The sequence below is a fragment of the Lithobates pipiens genome, unplaced genomic scaffold (assembly GCF_037356315.1).
Source record: "Lithobates pipiens isolate NorthernLeopardFrog02 unplaced genomic scaffold, aLitPip1_a1.2 Scaffold_18, whole genome shotgun sequence".
NCBI classification, from domain to species: Eukaryota; Metazoa; Chordata; class Amphibia; order Anura; family Ranidae; genus Lithobates; species Lithobates pipiens.
The window spans coordinates 117,669,807-117,688,100 of NW_027507758.1; the positions used below are offsets into that span (position 1 = coordinate 117,669,807).

At 41.6% G+C, this 18,294-nt stretch overlaps 1 protein-coding gene across 1 annotated transcript in view; it reads left to right on the top strand.

Moving 5' to 3' along the window:
• Positions 1-3,693: 3,693 nt before the first annotated feature.
• The window catches only part of CCDC85A (coiled-coil domain containing 85A), a 453,688-nt gene continuing 439,087 nt past the window's right edge, over positions 3,694-18,294 (top strand). Inside the window, exon 1 of the mRNA XM_077486045.1 lies at positions 3,694-4,411. Within this exon, the coding sequence (XP_077342171.1) occupies positions 4,205-4,411 (207 nt within the window). The 5' untranslated portion in view covers positions 3,694-4,204. The remainder of the gene's footprint in view (positions 4,412-18,294) is intronic.

Here is an 18,294-nt window from a genome sequence, read left to right on the forward strand (position 1 = left end):
ATGTGAAACGATACCAGCAGTGTAAGACATGCTGTCAGTGTGAGACGATACTGGCGGTGTAAGACATGCTGGCAGTGTGAGACGATACCGGCAATGTAAAACATGCTGGCAGTGTGAGACTATACTGGCAGTGTGAGACTATACTGGCAGTGTGAGAGATGATACAAGCAATGGGAGATGATTCTGGCAGTGTGAGACGATATCGGCAGTGTGAGACATGTCGGCAGTGTGGGACGATACCAGCAGTGTGAGACATGTCGGCAGTGTGGCATGATACCAGCAGTGTGGGACGATACCGCCAGCATGGGACGATACCGGCAGCGCGGGACGATACCGGCAGCGTGGGACGATACCGGCAGTGTGAGAGACGATACCCGCAGTGTGAGAGACGATACAAGCAATTGGAGATGGTACTATTAGTGTGAGATAATACCGGCTATGTGAGATGATACCAGTAGTGTAAGATATGCTGGCAGTGTGAGACGATACTGGCAGTGTAAGACATGCTGGCAGTATGAGACAATGCCGGCAGTGTGAGAGATGATACAAGCAATGGGAGATGATACTGTCATTGTGAGACATGCTGGCAGTGTGAGAGATGATACAAGCAATGGGAGATGATACTATCAGTGTGAGATGATACCGGCAATGTGAGACGATACCAGTAGTGTAAGATATGCTGGCAGTGTGAGACGATACTGGCAGTGTAAGACATGCTGGCAGTATGAGACAATACAGGCAGTGTGAGACGATACCGGCAGTGTGAGAGACGATACAAGCAATGGGAGATGATACTGTCAAGGTGAGACATGCTGGCAGTGTGAGAGATGATACCAGCAGTGTGAGAGAGACGATACAAGCAATGGGAGATGATACTGTCAGTGTGAGATGATACCGGCAATGTGAGAAATGTGAGACATGTCGGCAGTGTGGGACAATACTGGCAGTGTGAGACATGTCTACAGTGATTTTTCCTCCAGCACAGTGAATGTTTAATGAGTGTGTTCAATAAGGACACAGAAAATTAGAATTGTTTGTTTGTTTTTGTGATCAGCTTAAGCACATTGTCTTTGTCTATTTTTGTGACTTTCAGGAGGACAAGACATTTTACTGTAGAAAACCAGTTAATTACATGGGGTTCACATTTTTTTATGGAATAGACCAACACAAAGAGGCACATAATTGTGAAGTGGAAGGAAAAAAATCATGAAAGCCAAGGAACACACCAGGCAGGTTAGGGATAAATTCGTGGAGAAGTTTAAAGCAGGGATAGGCTATAAAAAAAAAAAAATATCCCAAGGCAAGGAGAGCATTAATCAGAGAAGCAGCCAAGCGGCCCATGATAACTCTGGAGGAGCTGCAGAGATCCACAGCTCAGGTGGGAGAATCTGCCCACAGGACAACTATAAAGCCCCATACACACGATCAGAAATTCTGCCAGCAAAAGTCGGATGTGAGCTTTTGGTCAGATGTGTATGCTCCAGCCAGCAAAAGAGCAGGTTCTCTATTTTTCGGTCGGAAAAAGTTCAGATTGGAAATATATTCTGACGCAAAAAATTCCTATACATGCTCGGAAACAATTCGACGCATGCTTGGAAGCATTGAACTTCATTTTCTCAGCTCGCCGTAATGTTGTACATCACCACGTTCTTGATGGTCGAAAGTTCAGAGAACTTATGTGTGACCGTGTGTATGCAGCCAAGCTTGAGCGGAAAATCCACTTGTGTGTACAGGGCATTAGTCATGCACTCCACAAAAGTGGCAAGAAGACATTGTTGAAAGAGCCATAAGAAGCCCTGTTTGCAGTTTGCGAGAAGCTATGTGGGGGACACAGTAAACATGTGAAAGAAGGTGCTCTGGTTAGATGAGACCAAAATGTAACTTTTTGGCCTAATAGCAAAATGCTATGTGTGGCAGAAAGCGAACAATGCACATCACCCTGAACACACCACCCCCACTGTGAAACATGGTGGAGGCAGGATCATGTTGTGGGGATGCTTTTCTTCAGCAGGGACAGGGAAGCTGGTCAGAGTTGATGGGCAGATGGATGGAGCCAAATATGGAGCAATCTTACAAGAAAACCTGTAATGCCGCATACACACGACCAGACTTTGCGACGGACTAGGTCTGACAGTCTTCCCGACAGACTTTCGGAGGAGTTCCGATGGACTATTCTGAATGAACGGACTTGGCCATCCACAATCACACCAAAGTCCGATGGATTCAAACGTGATGACGTACGTCCGGACTAGAATAAGGAAGTTCATAGCCAGTAGCCAATAGCTGTCCTAGCATCGGTTTTCATCCGTCAGACTAGCATACACACGAGTGGATTTCTCGATAGGAACTGGGTCCGGCAGAGTTCCGGCGAAAAAATTTGAAACATGTTCTATTTCTAAAGTCCGTCAGATTTTTGGACAGCAAAGGTCCGATGGAGCCCACACACGATCAAATTGTCCAACGGATTCACTCTGTCAGACCTTTGCTGTCGAAAAGTCCAGTCATGTGTACGTGGCATTAGAGTCTGCAAAAGACTTGAGACTTGGGCGGAGGTTCACCTTCCAGCAGGACAACAACTCTAAACATACAGCCAGAGCTACACTGGAATGGTTTAGATCAAAGCATATTCATGTGTTAGAATGGCCCAGTCATAGTCCAGACCTAATTCCAATTGAGAATCTGTGGCAAGACTTGAAAATTGATGTTCAGACACTCTCCATCCAATATGACAGAGCTTTAGCTATTTTGCAAAGAAGAATGGGCAAAAATGGCATTCTCTAGATGTGCAAAGCTGGTAGACACATACCCAAAAGACTTGCAGCTGTAACTGCTGCGAAAGGTTGTTCTACAAAGTATTGTCTCAGGGGGGCTGAATACAAATGCACGCCACACTTTTCAGATACGGTATTTATTTGTAAAAAATTCGGAAAACCATTTTTCATTTTCCTTTGACTTTACAATTATGTGCCACTTTGTGGTGGTCTATCACATTAAAATCCAAATAAAATAAATTAAAGTTTTTGGTTGTAACATGACAAAATATGGAAAATTTCAAGGGGTGTGAATACTTTTTCAAGGCACTGTATATGGTCAGCGATAAAAATTTGACACAATAAAAAGATGAAAGATACCAGTAAAGAAGAACAAACAATATGATTTATTATATATAAACATCTAATACAGAAAACGTAAATATTTCTAGTAACTTATATATAGAATGCAATCTGAGTTATTTCTCAGCTCATTTAAAAAAATGCAACTATTTTTTAATACATCAATATATTAAATACATTAATAAGTAACGATAGCAATACTGTATCTAATCATTATTAGACTATATAAGGTCTGAAACAATTGAAGTTGAAAGACAAAAACAGACAATATGATAGATGCTATAAAAACATCTACTATAGAAGTATATGTTTATTTATATACATGTGTATATTTTTTTATAATACATTTCTAGCTTTATATTTATTTTTCATATTTCTATCTTTATATTTCTAATATATATTCCTAGTAACCCAAACACACACACACATGTATATATATATATATATATCCCGTAGATGACATATACAATGTTACATTTCTTTTCTTGGTGAGTAAAGCTTTTGTCCAGCAGATGGCGTTAATAAGCTGACAGCCAGGCTAGGCTGGCAATGAAGAAGAAGAAAGGGAGAGGGACAGGTCACTTGTGCTGTGTTAGCAGCAGCAGCAGGCAGAGTGTCTTGTGTCTGCTGCAGGCAATGGAACTCTTTTCCAAGTGCCAAGCATTCCCACTGCAGCCCAGAAGAGACAGTCCACACAGGCATGCCGGCAGCAGCATCTGCATGGGCTCATTCCTTCTACTGCAGTAGAGCTCCCTCCACGAGGACATGAGAGCAGCCTGCAGATGCTTTGAAGTAGAGTAATTGCCTCTTCCAAGCTGCCTCTTCTGATCACTATGGTGTTTTTTATTTAGGTTTGGATGGATTTATCTTCTGTCAAGTAAAGAACTCATAGGCACCCCATTTCCCTTGAACACAATGGCTTGGCTCAAGGTTCTAGAAAGGATCTTTGACATTTTGCAAGCTCTAGATGTCACCAAGGGGATTCACTTGTCTTGATTGAGCCCAACATTGTCTTGTTCTTATCAGATTGTAACAGGAGAGCCGATTGCGAGGGTCGTTTGGTACAGGGGAGCCGAGAAGAAGCAGCGAAGATGTCCAAGGTTGTTGGGGAAAGTTCGGTGGAAGACCTGGCCAAGGTTTCTGATGAGGAGCTGATGAAGTGGACTAAGGAGGAGCTGATCGTCCGGCTCCGCAGGGCAGAGGCTGACAAGATGAGTGCGATGTTGGATCATAGCAATCTGATCCGGGAGGTGAATAGGAGGCTGCAGCTACATCTGGGGGAGATCAGAGGGCTCAAGGTACGACAGGGACCCTTCTAGTGTCATGTATGCATTCATCTGTGCATTGCCCCTTAGCATCCCCTTGTGCACTCAAACAGGACATCTGTGTTTACAGATAGTTTATACAGATCAATAACAAGCCATCCCGGTAGGTACTAATTAACCCACTTCATGTGATCTTTAATCACTCTGAACACCCCCTTCTTTGTTTATTGACAAGTTAAAGTGATTGTAATGGTGGCCATACATGTAACAATCTGCTCACACACAGAACGAAGCTATGAAAACAAGCATACTGTGTCATCGATAGATTTTGAGCAAAACCCAATGATTTCTTTGAAATGTTTCTGATCAGTCTGGAAGGAATGTCTGAATGTAGGAAAGTAGATAGATTGCTATGATCTTTAAGTGTATTGTGAATTGAACAATATTTTTAATACACTGATTTTATTTTTCTCCAGAGCAGTAAATCAATTAACAATATGATTGTTTATAAAATTGTTCTGTATATGACCGTGATAAGGCTAGAACGATTTTTAATTGTACGACTAAGTGATCTTTTAATGAAGATTGCGCATAGTCTTGTGAATTTAAAATAATTTGCTCATATAATCAATTGCAGTAAAAAGGGAAGTAAAAATTTCCTGTACTTAAAAGGGTCTATTTTATCACTGTTTTCATTCATGATTCACACAACTTTTCCCCAAGATTCACACATTTTCACAAGAGGTTCAATAAGGAAAAATGTGTACATTTTGGATAAAAGTAGCATAAATCTTGAAAGTTGTATGAATCTTGGGTGAAATATTAAGATACCAAAATCTCTTATTATATTTAGGAGTGACTATTCACGATTAATCATTTGTACTAAGAAATTAAAGATAAACTTCAGCCCCCTTGATTGTGGTCCTGCCCCCCCCCGTCCACCAGCACCACCAATTTCAATGGTCTGGTGCATGTGCAGATGCGTCGAAGGTCTCTGCCCGCCCCTTAGGACCTGGCAGTGCCCTGCAGAGCATCTGTGCATGCCATGACTTGTGCCCATCCATGTGCAGGAAAAGAAAACTTGGATCTTCACTCATTCCCTACACCTTCCACGGAAATCCACACATTTGCAGATATGCCGAAGGTCTGTGGCAGGTGCCAAAGCAGAGCCCTTCAGCATTTTTACGCACGCATTTGCAATGTCGTTCTTGCCTAGGCGCTAAAGGTGAAAGTGCTGCCCTCTAGGAGGAAACAAAATTCTATTTAAAAAGAAAATCCAATTGTGGTATAGGGAGGGAGAGCTGGACCTACATTCCACTTTTAGCGGAAAAAGTCACTTTTACTCTTTTTAATACGACCCATTTGGAATGCTGAGCTGATATCCAAATCCATCACTATGATTACAGAATTTCTCTATTCGGGGAACGTATCCCCGAACACGGGTACCACTTGGAGCGGTATACAGCCATGTACAGAAAGTCGTGTATTTTTCCGTGTCTTTGATTTTGACAGGCAAGAGTGTCCATGTGTCCCTTATGTCTTTGCACATTTGAACATAAGATGCCATTAGAAAAATGTTCAAATTTTGGGTGGAAACAGTGATAAATGGAACCTAATAATTTCTAAAGTGAGCAATTTATCTCTGATGATTTGAGATGTGATCTTAAGTCACCCATTACACTCAAACCCAAGGCTATATAGCCAAGGCAATGGAACGCATTCCATTTCTCCCAGAGCACTAAGAGTTAAAGGTTTATACTTGCAGCCTCAAATCTCAGCATCTAGGTGACACCGTCTCCATCCCCGACTAATCATTACGTAATGTGTCAGTGGCTGGGGGAGGCTCTATGGGGCTTTCTTCCCAAAGCAGATGACGTATTTTGCTGAATCAAAGCCATGAAATCAAAGAGCCAGCCCTGGAAGTGTTGGAGCTGTCAGATGTTCTTGTGAAAACGTAGAACATCATAGAAGGAACACCTTGTAAGGTATCACAGGGCAAGAGACTGGCATTCTTCCTGTTAAATGAACATAGGGAATGTTCTTGAGCGTCAAACTGTCATTTCTAACCTTTGATGGGGTTTGCTGCAGGTTGGTCCAATCAGATTACTTTCAGAAAGGGGAATGTCAGCCTGGCTGGAGGGGTAGTTTCCTAGATGCTACAGCAATGATGTAATGAGTCACAGTGTAACTGTTTCAGTGCTATACAGTTCACTTTTGCTGTGTGCTCTCCAAGACTAGGTGACAAATTATTGCGTCTTATAGGCAAGTATGCTGTATAGAAGTCAGAGCAAAGAGCAACAGTCATGTGCAAAGTGCGGTAAACTAGAGCAAGCTCATTTCACCTTGTTTTATTGTCTTTGAGAATAAAAGCTGAAACAAAGGCACATATACTGTACACTTTGCAAAGTGCAATTGCTGCAGAGCTTAGTAAATGAGCAGAAGTGCTACTGACCTTCATCATCCAATCATATGCAAGCAAAAATGCTGTTGTTTTTTTTTTCCTTGCATGTAATTGGGTATTTTTTGCAAAGTAAAGCTTTACCTAATTTACTAAGCTCTGGAGCAACTGTTCTTGTAGAGTGCACAGCCTCTTTGCCTTTAGTAAACAAGCCCCACTGTTTCAACTTTTATTCAACCCCAATATCTCTGGTAAGGATAAGAATATTCTCACTTGGAGGTTAATTTACTAAAACTGGAAAGTGCAAAATCTGGTGCAGCTGTGCATGGTAGCCAATCAGCTTCTAACTTTACCTTGTTGAATTAAGCTTTGCCAAAATAAAAAAAATGGAAGCTGATTGGTTTATATGCAGAGCTGCACCAGGTTTTGCGCTCTCCAGTTTTAGTAAATCAACCCCTTGGTTTCACTAAGTTTAAAATCCAGCTCCGGTAATTAGTCAAAAGCTGCCCTTGCAGTGGAGCCTACTTACACTTGCAAGGGTTAAATACTTGTTTTATCAAGAGGGTAGAGGCAATATTACCCCCCCCCCCACTTACTTTCTGGTGCTCTACTTGAAGCTCTGTACCCTTGGCATCATGATATACCATGTAGGGCTAATAACCTTACTTTTTTACGTGGAGAGGGGGACAGGCAACCACAGCTGTGAGCAGCTAAGAGCAGGCTACAGTGACCCAGTCACACCACTAGAGGTAGCCTACCAGGGCATGGAATAAGCTAACTATTTCAGCCTATTATAACACCCCTAGACCTAACAAGTATTTAACCTTTGCAGTCTTGGGGTCACCATTGTAAGGGTATTTTTTTGCTCCCGGAGTTTGATTGTAGGGAAAGTGATGTTCAAGCTAAACAGCTTTTATCTCACACTGGTTTATTCTACCACTTTAGTTTTATAGAGACAAATACTGTGGATCCAGTTTGCTGGGGTTTTTATTTGTATGTGTCATTTGCAATGGTATATCTACCATACTGCAGAACCTTTTGTATTTCTAAGGATTTTTCATATATTCTAATTTTTAGAAGTTCTGCTTTCACTGATTATATACATAAATACATTATCATCATATCATCGATTTATCTATCTATCCATCTATCTATCTATCTACTGTGTGTCTATATATATATATATATATATATATATATATATATATATATAGACACACAGCCCCTTTATTGTTCTGAAAATAACACTTATTACTGGAAATATAGAGAAAAGCTGTAGTATACGAATATAAATATATCAATTCTCCATACAATTGTCTTGGTCTCTTCTGCCCAAGGATGCCATTTCACACCTCCTCTTCTGAAAGAGAACAGCATAAAATTGAGCAGATAAGTATGGAGGATGGGCAGATTTAATATCTTTTTACAATACTCTGTAGGTCATGGTTCACTTAGCGTTCACCACTTATGCCATGATGGATGGCTTCATGTGGTTTTATATTAAGAATATATAGCCCTTGCAGTACGACCTCTGAATTTAAGCCAAGTCATACATAATTACTGGTAGTTGAAGCTGAAGTCAGGGTTTGCTGCCATATCAACTGAAGGTCCTGCTGACCTGGAACATGAAGTCTCTATAGAGAATTGTTAATTACATTAAAACTGAACTGAACTTTCAATTTAAACCGGCTAATTATGCACCAGGTGCGCCAAAATCAAAGATGTTCAACATTTTGCAGTTTCTTTTTTTTTTAAAAGCAGCCACAGCTAGAGTAGAAAAGCCTGTATACCGTTGAAGATAGCAGGTGATTGCCTTAATGTGTTGGGGGGGGGGGGGCATTCAAAATAAGTGTATTGTAAGTGTATTGTAGCATGCAATTCCGCAGAACAATAATGTGTAGTGGCCCCTACAGATGATTTTAGAAAGCAGCCACAGCCTGAATAGAAAAGCCTGTCCCCTGCCAGCATGCTGTAGAAAAGGGGTCCAGCTCTAAGCATGGAAGCATTGGGCTCTCCATTGAGTCAAACCAATAACTTTGCAATCAGGATAGCTCATGCTGATTGCAGAGCTCTAGTATGACTCTGCACAGGGTGTATCAGACCTTTACAGAGAGACTGCTGCTTCCAGCATAAGGTTCATTTTTTGCAGTTTCTGTCTGGAGACTGTAGCTGCTCTCTAACAAAAACAATATTTAGGAAAATCTTCTATTGTGATGCACCTGGAATGTAGTTGGTTGATTTAAATTGAAAGCTTAGTTGGGCTGTCAATGTCAAAACTATTTTTTTAAAGGTCAGAACTGATCTATAATTTTGCAGGTTCTGTTCTCAGTGTGAGATAAGTGTTTTCTGGCCCAACTTGTCAATAACTTGTGGATACTGGAAGGGCAGAAGGCATATTCACTTCAGTCTGTTCTATTAGTTCTCTAAATTAAATGCTTTATGGAGATACTTTTCCCCTATGCTTCTCTCGATCCCAATCACTCGCAAAGCTACAGGAAATACTAGCATCTCTTGGTATCTGGGACCATGTCATGAATCATAGGGGTTCTGTATTATCTTTAATTCGGCCTGATTGTGCATGGCTCCATTTGTCACAACGGCAGAGGAAATCATGTTTCTCAGTGCATAGACGCTATCACATTCATAGTTTATTGACTTCTTTCTCCAGCAACATAAAACAAAGTTGGTACCTCTGTATGGGCCTGGGGCTGGAGAAATCATCTGTAGAAACATGTGCCCTGCACCCATGATGCAATGATTGTGGTTGCAATGCTTTGCAGGCTCCAATGCAAAACAAAATAATTCATGCAGATTTTTTTCTTTTTGCAATATGGGTGCATTTATTTTTATTTTTTTACAAAATAGTGGATTATGCCTTTAAATCAGAAAAACGTAATTATCCCAAAGAGAAAACATACATGCATACATACATACAACACTCTCCTGTATACGGTGGCATGCTGGGGAAGCAGGCTTAAGCCTCGCACACATGATGCGATTGTTGGCAGGGGATTGCCTGTTGACAGACTGTTGTCCTAAAATAAGACTGTTAATACGCTCCTTTTGACAACTGTTGTCCAACTTTCGGCCAACAAATGTTGGATGGCAGGCTGGTAAATTTTCGGCAGACAATGGTCTGTTGTCAGATTTTCATATGGTCAGTACACAAATTCATCACACAAAAGTCAAAAGTACAAACACGCATCCTTGGAATCAAGAGCTGAAATTCCTTGTAGTACGTCACCACTATGTTCACGTTTGTTGCACGACAATTGCGTATCCTTAGTATGCAAGACAAGATCCTGGCACATGCCCTTTTGACAAAAATTTGACTCTCAGTTGGCCAACAATCGTACCGTGTCTACGAGGCTTTAGGGTGGCCGACATCAACAAACTGATTCGCAAAGCCAATGATGTTATTGCATTGAAGATGGAGTCTTTAACAACAGTGTTGGAGAGGAAAATGTTGTTCAAGTTACGTTTTTGGACAACTCCTCCTACCCACTCCACAATACACTGGTCAGTCTGCAGAGTTCCATCAGTGACAGATTGTTACAATCACGTTGCACCACAGAGCGACACAGGAATTCAATTTTCATCATCAGATTATATAATTCTTCTCTGTGAGGGCTGGATGTGAAGATTTATTCTGGTTTATGATCAGGATTTTGATGTCGTTTTTTTGTAGTATGTTAGTATTATGTTAATTATTATTTGGGGTAATGCTAGGGAAAGTGGTGCACTATTTGCAGTTTGATTTTTTTTGTTATGTTTCAATCTGTGTTATTTTTTCCTATGTTGTATTTTAATAGTATGGATGGTTTATTAGGTTATAGTTTTAATGTGTTTTATTTGGTACTAATTGCAGTTATTTGTAATATTTTGTGTCATGTCTTGTTCAGTTGTTATGGTGTTGTTAGTTAAAAAGGTGCACATTTATAATATAATATAGGGTCTGGGATTAAAAGTACCATTTCAGTCTTTTCAGATGACACCAAGTTTAATTAGGCAACTATGTGGCAAATTAGGTTTAATGTTAATAAATATAAAGTTATGCAATTGGGGGCTAAGAATATGCATGCATCATAGATAGTAGGGGGAGAACAACTGGGGGAATGATCTGGGGGTTTTGGTAGTTAATAAGCTTATATTACATGCTAATAATAACATGCAATGCCAAGCTGCGGTTTCCAAATCAAGCAAATGCCTTCTTGTATTAATAGCGGAATGGACTCCAGAGAGAGAGATATCATTTTGCCCCTGTACAAATCATTAGTAAGACCTCATCTGGAATATGCCGTTTTGGGCACCAGTTTTCAAAAAGGATATTGGGGAATTGGAGAAAGTGCAAAGAAGGGCAACCGATTTGATAAGAAGTATGGAGGAGCTCAGCTATGAGGAAAGATTAGAGGAACTGAATGTATTTTCTCTTGAGAAGAGGAGGTTAGGGGGGATATGATCAACATCTACAAATACATAAGTGATCCATATAGTGAACTTGATGTTGAGTTATTCACATTAAGGTCATCACAGAGGACAAGGGGACACTCTTTATGTCTGGAGGAAAAGAGATTTCATCTCCAAATACGGAAAGGTTTCTTCACAGTAAGAGCTGTGAAAATGTGGAATAGACTCCCTCCAGAGGTGGTCCTGGCCAGCTCAGTAAATTGCTTTGAAAAAGCCCTGGATTATTTCCCAAATGTACATAATATAACTGGATACTAACATTTATAGGTAAAGTTGATCCAGGGAATATCCAATTGCCTCTCTGGGGATCAGGAAGGAATTTCTTTCACCTTCCTTTCTCTGGATCAACTGTGGGTATAGGATTGTGTATATGGGATTGTATGGTTGTGGTTTTTTATTTTTTTATTGGTTGAACTGGATGAACTTGTATCTTTTTTCAATTTGACTAAATACTAATTGTGATATTGATCTCAATGATAAAGTCATGAGGTGGAGATTGAGGAAGAGGAAATATAGCAAGCTCAGTTTTAAAGAGATTGAGTTTGGGGAAGTGGTATGACATCTATACTGATATGTTGCTAAGTAAATTTGTGATGTGGGACTGAGGGGGTGATCTGGGTAATAGAGCGATAGATCTGCATGTGTCAGAGTAGAATTGGTATTGGAAACCATGGGAGGATATCTACTGGCCCAGGGAAGAGGTATAGACAGATGTAGGAATAGGAGGGGCCCAAGGATGGATCCTTGGGGTACCCCAACAGAAAGAGGAAGAGGAGAAGAGAAGATAGAGTTGTATGTGACACTGAAGGTGCGCTGAAATAGGTAGGAGGAGAACAAGGAAGGAGCAGAGTCATCGGGGCCAAGGGAGTGGAGTCTATTGAGAAATAGTTCACTGTCTCAAAAGAAGCGTAAAGGTCTAAGCCCTTGTATACACGGTCGGAGATTCCGACAACCAAATCCGTCGGAGTTATTCCGACGGATTAATTCCGGAAGAGGTCCGGAAGTGATGTTGCATACACACGGTTGGACCAAGTTGTCGGAAAATCCGATTGTACATAACGTGATGACGTTATTTCGTTACGAGGGGACTACGATCTGAGCATGCGTGGCACTTTGTCCGTCGGAGTAGGCTACACATGATCGGAGTATGTCCGATCGGAGCATTTATTCGGAAAATTTTACCGGCAAGTTGGAAAAGTTGGCCTGTCGGATATTCCGACGGAAACAGTCCGATGCAGACCACACACAGTCGGAATATCCGACAAAACGGTCCGATAGGAAAGATTCGGATGGAATCTCCGACCATGTGTACAAGGGCTTAGAGTATGACTATGGAGTAATGGCCATTGGTTTTAGCAGTTAGTAGGCCATTATTGAGTTCTAGTGGGGTGGTTTCAGTGGAATTTTATGGGCGGAAGCCAGACTGTATGGAGTCAAGAAGACTATCAGTGAGGAAGCAACTCATACGGTTCTGGACAAGGCATTCAAATAGCTTAGAAGCAAACAGGAGCAGAGAGAGGTCTCAAGTTGTTCAAACAGGTGGGGTTCAGTGAGGGTTTCTTCAGTATGGGGGTACCCAATGCATGTTTGAGTGGGGAGAGAAAGGTGCCAATGGAGAGGGAGAAATTGGAAATGTTGGTTAAAGAGTGTAGGATAGAGGAGAAAGGAGGCAGGAGTAATTGTGAGGGGACAGGGTCCAAGGGACAGGAGGTGGGCCTCAAAGGAGTTTAGCAATTTCCTTAGTGGTAACAGAAACAAAGAAGGAAAGCATTGAGTGTGATATTAGACCTGGTATGCAGGTTGGAGGAGAAAGTAAGACCCTGGAAAAGTCACCATGAACTGTATCGATCTTGTTTTTGAAATGATCTCCTGGGCAGTAAGTAAGTTAGTGGATGGAGGCAGTGGGGGGGTGCGGAAGTAGGGAATTGAGGGCAGAAAAGAGTTGATGAGGACTGGATGAGGGGATTTTGATGAGGGTGGTGTTATTTTCAAAGCCAAAACCCCTTCTCCTATGTGGGCTGGCAAAATCCCAGAAAGTTAATGTTACAAAGGAGGTCTGCTTATTGTTGTTATTCTGATGTGCATGGCAATATGTAACATGTATATCACAAACAATGTTTTCAGGTGTAGAAGGGGAGGAGCATCCGCTCTACTTCTTTTTCCTCTACCCAGCAGCACCCCTTATGCCAGTCCCAGGCCAACAGATGTGCAAGTGAAGCCCGGGGGGGGGGTTGAACACAGCAGGGCTAAATGTTAAGAAATGTTGAGCACCCAGAACTATATGTACAGGCATTGGGCGATAGGAATTGTGCAGCCCTGTGCCTGGTGCCAACAGTAAATGGGCTGTGGACTGTCTCCAGATGAAATTTCTAGTTGTCATGGTGGCCTGATGCCTTGGATTTGTCGAGCCCTGGTTTAGCAACATGGAGGCAGGATTTTTATTTGAGAAGGTCAGGTTTGTAGAGGGTGAAGTCTTCCAGGGATTCAGCTTTACGCCACACTCGCTGAAGAGCACAGCTGTGCCTCTTGAGACTTTTGGTGTCATTTGTTTGCCTGGGTTGAAGAAGGCGAGACATGGTTTTGCATGTAGAGAAAGGAGCATGTATGTCCAGGGAGGATGAGAATAAGTTGTTGGAGACAGAAGTGACCAATCCTGAGCAGGACAGGGGTGTGATTTTGTCATAAAGGCAATAAGTAGAAGAGTGAAGAAGGAAAGTGTTGAGGGGGCGAAGATTTCTATGGATAACTATTTGCAGGTTGGAGGCATGGGAAGTAGGAGAAAGGGAAACCAATAAAGTTGTGACATAAAAAATGTGTGCACTTGTGGAGATCTGCAGTTTTCTAGTGCAGAAAGACTCAGCTTTCCACAAGTGTGAAGGAGCCCTAATGTATATCTAAAGCCCAAATGGATGGTCTTTTTTGACTACTATGTCCCATCGGGACACAACTGTGCATGGGAGAAAGTCTTTCTAAAGTGAAGGAAATCTCCTCTTAGTTGTCATCAGCACAAGTGTTCCCATTGGATGGTTCCCCTATTTTTCAGTTTTGGTGACAAGGCTAAATTTGTGATTTCCCCCCGCTTTCAGTTCTGGCAGAGACTTAAAATCTTCAAAGATGAGCAGAGAAACACTAAGATCCTTCCCACAGCAGTTCAGCTCCTCTGCTGCCCCCTCATCACTGATTCAGCCTTCTACTCTGTAATGTAATGCTGAGCAGGAGATGTGGGTAAGGGGTGGGGGAGGAGAAAAGTGAGCTGAGCTGCTATCATAACTTCCTGGATTCCCTGCTTGCTTTATAGTGTCTCCTCTGCTGTTTACTTTGAATTTCTTAAGACTATATATCCCATGGTACCTTGCTGCCGGCACACAGTGATTTCACCTCTAGAGACTCCTCTTCCCAGCACCTTTGTAGTTCAGATGGCAGGCTCTGTGAAATGTCTAACACAGCAGTACCTACTCATAGGGCATAGTGAATACGTGTCACGGAATTCAGGGAAGTGTGGAGATCTTCACAAAGTAAATTTACAAATTTCACGATTGTTCAGATGAAAAGAAGTAGGTTTTTATTTAAACCATTAATTAGCATATTAATGAGAGGGGAAAGGAGGAACCAAATATGGCAAAATATTGGCAGAATAAACTTCAGAGTTAAAGATTTTGTAGTCCACCTGCTTTTCAGACTTAGCTTCTTTAGGAAAGGAAAAATTATGCCTTGTGTGGCTGCTGAATTCCATCATTTATTTTTCAGAACACATTAAAAATTGGAAAATAGCTTCCAATTGGTTGCTGTAGGCATTTTCTCCATGATTTTTTTTTTATGGATTTAATGTATTGACAAACTTTCCATTCTTGGCAGTTACATTTTTTTTAGAGCTCTGTGTGTAATTTTGTATACTGGATACTATGGGCCACTTCACATCACAATACAGTGCAGGAAGCCAGTGTTTCCTGCACTGTGTTCAAAATGCACTGCACTTCCGATCGGGCATCAGTGTTAACTTAACAACACCCCAAACACGGGTCACAAGCGCAATGCTTTTGCTTGCACTGGATCACATGGTACAGTGGTAACTTGTGATCCAGTTGCTGTGCATTTTACAAAGTAGGGCATGCAGCACTTATGGTGCAGTCTGGTGTGACTACAGCCTATTCAAATCGCAGAAATCGCACTGCACCCAGATTGCATGTGAATCAGACAGGAGGTTGTCCATCCAAATATGTTTTATGGCAATGACCATGGTATAAAAGACTGCCTAAACATTACACTCCACAGACCACCAATTGGAAGCCTATCCGGCACATTATCACACATATTCCTTTCCAGACTGGTTGTCAAGCCATAATTGGCATTTGGTTTGATACGTAAATCATTTTAAAATGTACTTTCTGCAATGGAAGCTACATACATGAATAGATTAGATAGGGTAAGTAAAAAATGCTTATAAAGTATCTCAGGGAGTGTACAGTTTGTATAACAGTGTAAATTTGCTGTCCCCTCAAAACACACAGCCATTAATGTCTAAACCGCTGGCAACAAACGTGAGTACACCCCTAAGTGAAAATGTCCAAATTGGGCCCAAAGTGTCAATATTTTGTCTGGCCACCATTATTTTCCAGCACTGCCTTAACCCTTTTGGGCATGGAGTTCACCAGAGCTTCACAGGTTGCCACTGGAGTCCTCTTCCACTCCTCCATGATGACATCATGGAGCTCGTGGATGCTGGAGACCTTGCGCTCCTCCATCTTCCATTTGAGGATGTCTCACAGATGCTCAATAGGGTTTAGGGCTGGAGACATGCTTGGCCAGTCATTCATCTTTACCCTCAGCTTCTTTAGCAAGGCAGTGGTTGTCTTGGGGAGGTTTGGTTGGGGTCGTTATCGTGTTGGAATACTGCCCTGTGGCCCAGTCTCCGAAGGGAGGGAATCATTCTCTGTTTCAGTATGTCACAGTACATGTTGGCATTCATGGTTCCCTCAATGAACTGTAGCTCCCCAGTGCCAGCAGCACTCACTCAGCCCCAGACCATGACACACCCATCACCATGCTTGACTGTAGGCAAGACACACCTGTCTTTGTACTCCTCGCCTGGTTGTCGCCACACACGCTTGACACCATCTGAACCAAATACGTTTATCTTGGTCTTATCAGACCACAGGACATGGTTCCAGTAATCCATGTCCTTAGTCTCCTTATCTTCAGCAAACTGTTTGTGCGCTTTCTTGTGCACCATCTTCAGAAGAGGCTAACTTTTGTGATGACAGCCATGCATACCAACTTAATACAGTGTGCGGCATATGGTGTGAGCACTGACAGGATAACCCCCCAACCCTTCAACCTCATACATCTATTTCCCAAAGACAACCTCTGGATATGACGCTGAGTATGTGCACTCAACTTCTTTGGTCGACCATGGTGAGGCCTGTTCTGAGTTGAGCCTGTCCTGTTAAACCACTGTATAGCCTTGGCCACTGTACTGCAGCTCAGTTTCAGGGTCTTGGCAATCTTCTTATAGCTTAGGCTATCTTTATGTTGAGCAACAATTCTTTTTTTCAGATCCTCAGACTTCTTTGCCATGAGGTGCCATGTTGAGCTTCCAGTGACCAGTAAGAGAGTGAGAGCGATAACATCAAATTTAACACACCTGCTCCCCCTTCATACCTGAGACCTTGAAACACTAACGAGTCACATGACATCGGGAGGAAAAATGGCTAATTGGACCCAATTTGGTTTTTACAGGGGAGTACTCACTTTTGTTGCCAGTGTTTAGACATTAATGGCTATGTGTTGAGTTATTTTGAGATGACAGCAAATTTACACTCTTATACAAGCTGTACACTCACTACTTTACATTGTAGCAAAGTGTCATTTCTTCAGTGTTGTCACATGAAAAGATATAATAAAATATTTACAAAAAATGTGAGGGGTGTACTCACTTTTGTGAGATACTGTAAATATACTGTAAGTGTGTTGTCTTAGAATATAACCTTTTGGCCATCAGACTAAGGTATATTAAGGAATATCTTTATATATTTTATATCTTTTCTCAGTGGAGTATCTTCCTGGTCTCTGGTAATCCGGTTGTGGTGGAATTGTGATTTATGAAGCATCCTTACATGCTTTAGTGACCCTTGTGCCTTCAGGACAATGATATACTGAGTGTGTAGACTCCACTGCATTAAATCCCATTACATGGTGCTCCCTCCTGTCTCTCAGTAATGTGTAAATCAGTGAACCAAGTATCTGCTTTTCTGCAACAGAAGTTGACAAATGTAAATAAAAACATTTCTCCATGCTTGGAAATTATTTGTTTTCAGTTTGGAAAGGTAAAACAGAAAAAAGTAGTTCACGTGAATAGTTCATACTTAAAACTGAATTGCAGGAAAAGTAAAAATGCTCCCTTGCAGCGGGGCTGCCTCTACACTGCAAGGGTTAAATGTTTGTTTAGGTCTAGAAGACATAAAAAAAGCAATTTCACTTACCTGACCCCCTGCTCCTGCAGGCTCCCTAAAGTCTGTAGTGCTAGTTCCCGCAGCTTCTACTATCTTATGCTCCAGTGGTTGCAGGTCCATTGTTGTCATCAAGTCCAATGCAGAGCTCGCAGCTCTGCTATGAACATCAGGATGCCAAGAGACAGTCTACTGGCAGAAAATAGGGGAGCAGAGAAGAGTGCCAACTGCCAGGGCAGCATGGATCAGGCAAGTAAAACTGCCTTATGTGGCCCTCTAGACCTGGGGTCTTCACACCTTCTTAATAAACGATCAGTTTACTGTCCTTCAGAATTCATGGAGTTAGAATGTTGTAAGTGAGAGTAGAAATTATCCCTTGTGATTTGAACACCGTTTACATATATGCAGGCTCAACTTACACATGTGGTTTCTTTGCTGCGCGAGCTCATGGAGACATGGGGCGCTTTAAAAAACAAAAAATGTCCTATTTATTTAATTTTTTATTTATTTTATTTATTTTTACATTGTCACTTTAAAAAAAAACTATTCAGATCACTTTTATAGCTGTCACAAAGAATGTAAACATCCCTTGTACAGTAATAGGT